This window comes from Prionailurus viverrinus, chromosome C1 (assembly GCF_022837055.1).
Source record: "Prionailurus viverrinus isolate Anna chromosome C1, UM_Priviv_1.0, whole genome shotgun sequence".
Taxonomy (NCBI): Eukaryota; Metazoa; Chordata; class Mammalia; order Carnivora; family Felidae; genus Prionailurus; species Prionailurus viverrinus.
In genome coordinates, this window is record NC_062568.1 from 9984117 (window position 1) to 9991915 (window position 7799).

At 48.2% G+C, this 7799-nt stretch overlaps 1 protein-coding gene across 2 annotated transcripts; it reads right to left on the bottom strand.

Moving 5' to 3' along the window:
- Nucleotides 1-208: 208 nt before the first annotated feature.
- Nucleotides 209-4179, bottom strand: KCNE4 (potassium voltage-gated channel subfamily E regulatory subunit 4). 2 transcript variants are annotated; one of them, XM_047868846.1, is made up of 3 exons: nucleotides 3879-4179; nucleotides 3358-3587; nucleotides 209-2752 (listed from the first exon to the last, which is right to left on the bottom strand). In XM_047868846.1, exon 3 carries the CDS (start codon nucleotides 2720-2722, stop codon nucleotides 2219-2221), a length of 504 nt encoding a protein of 167 aa, XP_047724802.1. In that variant the 5' UTR covers nucleotides 2723-2752; nucleotides 3358-3587; nucleotides 3879-4179; the 3' UTR covers nucleotides 209-2218. The 2 variants fall into 2 exon arrangements, with proteins under 2 accessions (XP_047724802.1, XP_047724801.1); XM_047868845.1 differs by lacking the exon at nucleotides 3879-4179 and having other exon boundaries at nucleotides 3358-3794.
- Nucleotides 4180-7799: the final 3620 nt, after the last annotated feature.

Genomic DNA, 7799 nt, shown 5'->3' on the forward strand with positions numbered 1-7799 from the left:
ATGGCAAAGCATATCAAAGGATGGGGAAGCCCAGCCCTGCTCACTCCATGATTCAGGCAGAAATAAGATACAACTTCGTGTGAGTCTGATTCGGAAGATGATCCGGATCCAGAGACGGCTTGGGAAATGGCTGGCATGTCCTGGAAACTAGGAATTATATTGAAGACTCCAAGACAGAACCCATAATTTCGTAGGGAAAATGTGTTTTATTTAAATTAAAAAATAGTGTGAAAATTACAAACTGTTAAATACAGAAGACAATTTTATACAACTTAATAGAATAAGAAGGAAGTATATACATCACTTTTTTAATAGGCGCAGATAGACTTGCACCAAACTTCGGGATTAAGCAATGGAAAATGTGACCATGCACAAGTCCGTCGCAGTGAAGTTTCAGAATTCAAGTGATTCCAGGCAAGGAGCCAAACTTAACTTGGCTTCTTTCACCTTAAACAGCCCCCTTGGAGTAAATCCACACTCGCAATTTTAAAGTGAACGGCGGGCCCTTCCCGCCCCCCCCCCCCAAACATAAATTTCCTCTAGCACTGTGTTAAGGCAAACTGATAAACCAGTTTCTCCACTGTTAACCCTTCCATGGGAACAGTGGTTATTGCTATCTCCAATCAAGGGAGAGTATGTCTTTTTAAAAAAAAAAAAAAAATCTTTTTTTTTCTTTTTTTTTTTTCTTTTTTTTTTGTTTTTACTAGAATTAAATTTGACCTTTTGGTGTGTTTCTCTTCCTGCTTGCCTTCAAGGGCCGAACGGCTCTGCTACAAAGCTACTGACCGCAGGAACACACGGAGACATTAGCAAGCATTCCTGAGCGTTTGCTTTTAGATTTCTCGTCTCTCGGCTGAAGTATTAACATTCTGCTACCCAGAGAACTTTGCAGAGTACGATGTGGTATGTGCCTCCCTGGTTCACTCCTGGGAAAACGACAGCCTGAACGGGGGGGTGATGCGCCCTGGATTTCCCAGTTACGTGCGTTCTGGGTCTCCAACTGCTCCTTTAAATAACAGACCCATTCTCAGGCTGACTGGCCGAGTGGGAAATATTTTGTCCAAGCTTCCTCACACCAGGCCATACAGGATTTATCACAGAGTCTTAAAATCCAAAGACATCCTCCCGGCCCCCTGGGGATCTCAATTCAGGAGCCTCATGAAGGCAGTGAGCCTCTTGATGACAAGCCCAGGACCACACAGCAGATCAGCGTCCGGGCTCGGGATCAGAAAACAGAACCCGGACCCCTGCTTTGTGCGACCTCCGCCTGAGTAGGCCCTTCTAGGTCTCGGCGCCGAGACGAAACGCCACACGGTGGAGGCCCACGTTACGTTGACTCCCAGCTCCGAAAACGAGGCTGGGAAAAAAGCAGCAGCAGAGCTAATGGCTTGGCCTCGTTCAACCCCACCATCACCCCTTCTGGAAAGATCCAGAAGAGTCCCCTGCATGGCTATTCAGAGTGCAGGTTAGATTCTGGGGAAGCCCTTGCAACCAAGAAAATGTCCCGCCAGCATGTGAAGCCGGATGGTCTGAGGTCAGAGTTCAAGGTCATAGGTTAGACAAAGGGTCAAAATAGCAGATTACATTTTATAATCCCAGCCAAGGTGATCAGGTTTAAAGGTTGCTTTTTCTTTTTTCTTACAGTATGCAAATGAGCCAGGTTTCGCTCTCCAGCTTTCTGCTATCAAACAAAAGTCCTCCCTCAGACATCCCCCCTCTAACCTAAAAGACCTCCAAAATAAGTGCTGTAGACCACTACAGAGACACAGGAGAGGTACTTACAGCCAATCAGATCTAGAACAAAGCTCTAGGCAAATTAGCAGATCAAAACTAGTCCCTCAGCGTGTCCTGGGTGTTGGGCAGCCCTGGAGGGGGGCAGACGCCGCAGGAGTTAGTTACCCAGGGCATCCAGCGCGGAAACAACAGCAAGCGCGGCCACCTGCCGAATTCTGAACCGGAACCCCAGCCCCCAGGCCCCAAAGTCAGCGGACACACTGCACGTCTTCAGGGCTTTTCCGTGGCAGGTCTACACCGCAGGCCCGGCGGCGGCGGCGTGGACAACTGGAGGCTCCCTCCGGCTGAGCCTTGGCCCCCCATTCAGGGGCTGGCCCAAGGTCTCTTTAAAGTGGCAGCGGCATGCACTGCAAAAGTGAAACCAGACACGGAAAGTGTCCGTCCCCTCTCTGAGAGTGCTGGCTGATGGGGGGCCCCGGGGGTGCTAGGAATTCTGATGGATGTTCTCCGAGGAGCCTTCGCTGCTTTCGTGGAGGAGCGTCTCCGAGGTCTCCCCCAGCTCATCGTCCGCCCCCTCCTCCTGGATGGTGAGGTGCACGTCCGGTGTGGAGGACTCGGAGCTCACGCTGTCGCCTTCCATGGAGCAGAGGGTACAGGACAGGGCGGGCGCCACACTCTCCTGCAGCATGTTGAGCATCATGGGCACCTGCACCGACCTCAGGCCCGACACCATGGGCAGCGGCTTCATGGCCTCCCCCCAGAGCCTCTCCTCATCCTTGTACAGCAGCAGCAGGCTGGACTTCTTCTCCCGCCTCTTAGACTTCATATAGCCCAGCATGATTCCGATCAAGAAGATGCCGTAGAAGGACATGACGACCAGAATATAGAAGTACTCGTTGCCATTGCTGCTCCCGCTGCCCGCCACGTGGGACACGAGGTGGCCGCTGGGGGCTGCGGTGCTGGGGTGCGTGCTGTTCAGAGGCTCCATCTCAGTATTGAAGCACCACTCAGCCAGGGTCTGGGGAGAAACCTGCAGGTTAGAACTCTCCCACGGGTCCACGGTGCAGGGAGGGGGGGGGGGGGCGAGCCTAAGTTTTGTGGGATTGCAACATTATAAAAGCCTGTAACTGCACCGGGCAGTGGCGGTAAGAGGTCCCACAAACTAGTTGGCAGACGTTAGCAATGAACGGTCAGAGTGGAGGGGGAAGATAGGGAGAAACGTGACCAGGGGTTTTCTTTTTGTAGTGTATACATGTCCTCATAATTGCATTTCCTAAAGTGAGCGTGTCAAAAGCATTGTTGTTGTTTTGTTTGTTTTTTTTTTTTGAAAAGCAAAAGGAAAAAGTATAAGACGAGGGGGCATAGAGGAAAATAAATAACATTTGAATCACTGGGAGGCTTTCTCTAACTGAGCGAAAGAAAGAAAAAAAAAAGAAAGAGAGAGAGAAAGAAAAAGAAAGAGAAAAAAGCTAGCTGACGTTTTGCTTCTCAGACCCAAACCTATTTTTAATTCAAACCCAAGTTTCCTTACAACAAAGAGAGGAAAGGAAAACTTCATCTGCTGGTTGCCAGAAATATCCTTGTTTCAAATGTTTCTGAAACAAAGTTGCATTGCTAACTTACCGAAGGCTGGCAAACTTCTTCCCAAGTCCGGAGTTGCTAAGTGGCCAAGCCCAAGAGCGTGCTTCCTCTGCGCGGGGCTCAGCTCAGCGCTCTGACACTCTGCTCCCGGGATATATAGTCAAGAAGTGCATCGTCACGTGTCCGGGGAGGAAGATTTACAACAGAGGTTGGTCGTGGCAGAGTGAACAGTGCACTCGGAGCGGTGCAGTTCAGCTCACTGAACTGCACAGCTGTGCAAAGAAAGAGAGAGACGGGGAAGCAGGGATGGCTTGTCATCCTCCAGCCCAGAGCCAGAGTTTCCAGGTGGCCCTGAATATAGTGAAAGGGGAGGGGCGGGGGGAGAATGTGCCCACTGGGGACGGTTACCCCAAAGTCTGCGCTCATTGAAAATTAGTTAACTCCCTCTTGGGGAAAAACCATGAGGCCTTCCACAGGTTTCCAGAGACCGTCAGGCACCATCATCTGGATAAAGCACAGTTGGAATCAAGTGCAGGATTGACTGTCAAGAAACTGGGACTTACGTTTCTGTTCTTCTTAACGACGCAAACGCCATAAATCCTTCCCAAACCTTTCTGCACTTCAGATTCCTGGTCTGTAAAACTGTTGGAGGTGAGGGCTTCACCATGCAGAATTCTGTGGACTGTGTGAGCTTTTGAATCCCTGTCAGCTTAATCATTCTAAGATTTAAGGCTGCCTGGTGCCAGATAGCCTTTTGAAAACATGGAGACGTTCTACCCGTCTTCTGCAGCCAGCTCATAGATGTATTTTTCATAATAAAAATATCTATTTTTTATCATAAACAGAGAATCCTCCAGCTTCCCTTCAATAGCGTGAGTAAGGTGAACATGGGTTGTGGTGCAGGGCACCGTGGGTAGGTGTGGCCCCCGTTCGACGGCACTCAGCTCCTCCTCGGTGGCGTCACACAGAAGCCATCCACACATCTCTTTGCTGTCTCTGGAGGGTCGGGGGAGGGGCAGGAATTCTGCTCGTGCCCCGCTGAGCTCAGTTCAAGCTTTTAAAACCTATGCAGACCTTGTGTTAAAATGGCCGCTGTGATCAAACTTGGAAAAGAGATTGAAGACTTTGATGTCAGTCCATCCGCTCCCCGGGATGCTTATTCTGAGAGGCTATTAGTCCAAGTTAAAGTAAACTGGGAGGGATGCTGCGTTCCCAGTTGTCTGTGGCCTATGAATCGCAGCCAGGCTATCTTGGGGAATCGACCCTAGAGAAAACATTTCTCGTCGTTCTGCTGCTGTTAAACCGGAGCTCAAGGCAAGCGTGGCAACATCTGGAATGTGTAGAGCCCAAGCACTGGGACTTTCACAGCTGCTACACGAACTCACCCAGCTTCGTGCCCGGCCCTAAGTCTATGAGGACACCTGTGAAAAGAGCGGGAGAATGAGCACGTGCTCCTATCTTCCCCACCGGTCTACTCACCTTATGCTTTAGGCTGTGTTCACCCGTAAGTCCCCAGCTGGCTCCAAGGTCGAAGCCCTGACCATTCCAACACCAAGATCATCTGTACACTGGACATTTGGTCATACCAATAAAGACATCCTCACGGCTACATTGATACTTGAAAAGCTGCACGGCTACCTTGGCCAAGGTAGATTTGGCCTTTGCAACTTGTTTTTATCATAAGCACCTGACAACTTCCATCTACAACGATGCTGACAGTGGTTTGTCAGGGTCATCGGAACGAGAGAGACATTGTTGATGGTGGAGCCCAGTATTGCATGTAATCCGTGCCTTGGGACATAACAGTGGCCAAACACTGCAAATCTACAACCCTCCGGAGGCGGAGAGGAGATGGCAGGTTTAAGAAGCAAGAAAGCATGAAGCCGGGTGCCGGGAAGCCGAGTCTGAAGCTGAAGTTGCAAACGAGAGAAATCCTCCAAATCAAGCCAATGGTCCCAAGACAACAAAACCAAGAAAAAGATGGATGAATCCAGAATGAAGTCCAAAAGGCAAAGCAATTCAGAGACGTAGGAAGAACAAAATCTTGTACAGGCACGAGGGAGGGAAGAGCCCAGAGGAAACTCTGTTGCATGCCTGCTGGGTGTCTCTGCTTCTTCTGGGACCCCATGCAGACTCCACGCATAGATGTTTCTCCTACAGTTAAAGAAATGATGCAAGTGAAGCACTTAGTGCCATATCTGGCAGAATGCGTGTGCCCCGTCTATGCTTCCTGCTGTCATTTTTGAGAGTGCTTTGCTGCTAACGAGAACGTCAGGTTGTCTTCCGATGCGCATGTGCCTGACTTCAGATTTTTTATTGTTGCTCTTTCCTCTTCCATCAAGAATAGAATGGAAGACGTGGGGCTTGCCACCTCATTACCCACAGCCCAACCTTCTCTCCAGCTCTCACCCGTAACAGTATTACGCGAACGATGGCACTGAATAATGGCATACGATGTGAGGGAGGAAGGGAATGCATCTGCCAACTGCACTTTATCAGGGAAAGGATGGGGACATGCAACAATTACTAATTCCTTCTATTCTGTGTCACAGTTTCAAGAGACAGCAATGTTAAAGAAGAAAATCCATTTTCCAAATATTTTCTCCTAGTCTGTGGCTGGCATTTCCATTTTCTGAAGTGTCTCTTTTTTAAAGAAATTTTTTTAATGTTTATTTATTTTTGAGAGAGAGAGAGAGAGAGAGAGAGAGAGAGCATGGGCAGGGCAGGGGCAGAGAGAGAGGGAGACAGAGACTCTGAAGCAGGCTCCAGGCTCTGAGCTGTCAGCCCAGAGCCTGACGTGGGGCTGGAACCTACAAACCGTGAGATCATGACCTGAGCTGAAGTTGGATGCTTAACCAACTGAGCCACCCAGGTACCCCCCCCTTTTTTTTAATCAAAGAAAATATTTTGTTCAAGCTCCCAAAACAAATTTGAGGAGTTAAGTTGGGTTTGAACTGAAGAAAAAAGCCAAGTGGAATCTGGAGAGAAAGTTTTCATTTGGGGGAAGTTGAAATCCATACATACATTCTAATCAAAGACCTGTCCCGAGTAGGGTTTTTCGAGTTTTTCAGAGTCTTCTCCAAGACTCTGTCTTCAGCCAAACCCTTCAAAGAGTGGCCTTTGCTACTCTTGTTTTGCTTTTTCCCTTCCCTTTTTCTCACTTGGCCTTCAGTCTGTCTCTTTGTCTCTGGTTCATTCATACGGGGTACTGCCCATGCTGGCCTAGAAGACTCTTTGTTCCTCTTAAAATCAGTTTCCGTTTGCGTATCATCTTTTTCTTCTTGTGCCACTTACTAAGTTTTTCTCTTGACAATGTTGGGGTACCACCACAGTTGCTACCTCTTGAACATCTTTCATTACAGCATCACCATCAGGGCGCCTGGGTGGCTCAGTCGGTTACGTGTCCAACCTTTGATTTGGGCTCAGGCCAAGATCCGAAGGTTCATGGGATCCAGCTGCACATTGGACTGTGCACTGATACCACAGAGCCTGATTTTCTCTCTCTTCCTCTCTTTCTGCCCCTACCCTGTTTGTACACATGCTCGTGCTCTCTCTCTCTGCCTCTCTCAAAATAAATAAATAAACATTTTTAAAAAACACTATCCACTTAAAGAATACTTTTAAGTCTGGTGAGTTCCTTTGGGGCATTCATTTTTCTCTTTTCAGCATGCATCTTCCTTTTCCACTTACTCCATAAGCTTTTAACCATATTTTACCTGCAAAGTGACAAACTAGGAAACTCACAGAACCCAGGTAGTCCACGCTGACCAGAAGCTTCCACACATCTGCTTTCCAAGCAGCCCCTTCCACACTCCCCGGAGTCCCCAGCCGTTGTGCTGTACTTCGAGAGCCAAGATGCCCCGGAAATCTTAACAATGTCTTTTGAAGAGCAAAACTTTCTTCACATTGATAGAGGCCAACTCTATCAGTCAAAATTTTTCACAGTTTGCGCTTTTTTTTGTATCTTAAGAAATTTGGGGGGCACCTGGGTGGCCCAGTCGGTCAAGGGTCTGACTTCGGCTCAGGTCATGATCTCATAGTGTACGAGTTCCAGCCTCACGTCGGGCTCTGTGCTGACAGCTCAGAGCCTGGAGCCTGCTTCGGATTCTGTGTCTCCCTCTCTTTCTGCCCCTTCCCCACTTATTCTCTGTCTCTCTCTGTCTCTCAAAAACAAATAAATGTAAAAAAAAAATTTTTTTTTAAGAAAAAGAAAAAAAGAAATTTTGTTTGAGGGCGCCTGGGTGGCTCAGTTGGTTAAGCATCCAATTTCAGCTCAGGTCATGATCTCACAGTTGGTGAGCTCTGTGCTGACAGGGCAGAGCCTGGAACCTGCTTCAGATTCTATGCCTCTGTCTCTCTCTGCCCTTCCCCGACTCATGCTGTCTCTCAAAAAAAAAAAAAAAAAATTATTAAATTAAAAAAAAAAAAAAGAAATTTTGTCTCACCCAAAGTCACAAAGATTTTCTCCTATGAATTTTATCGCT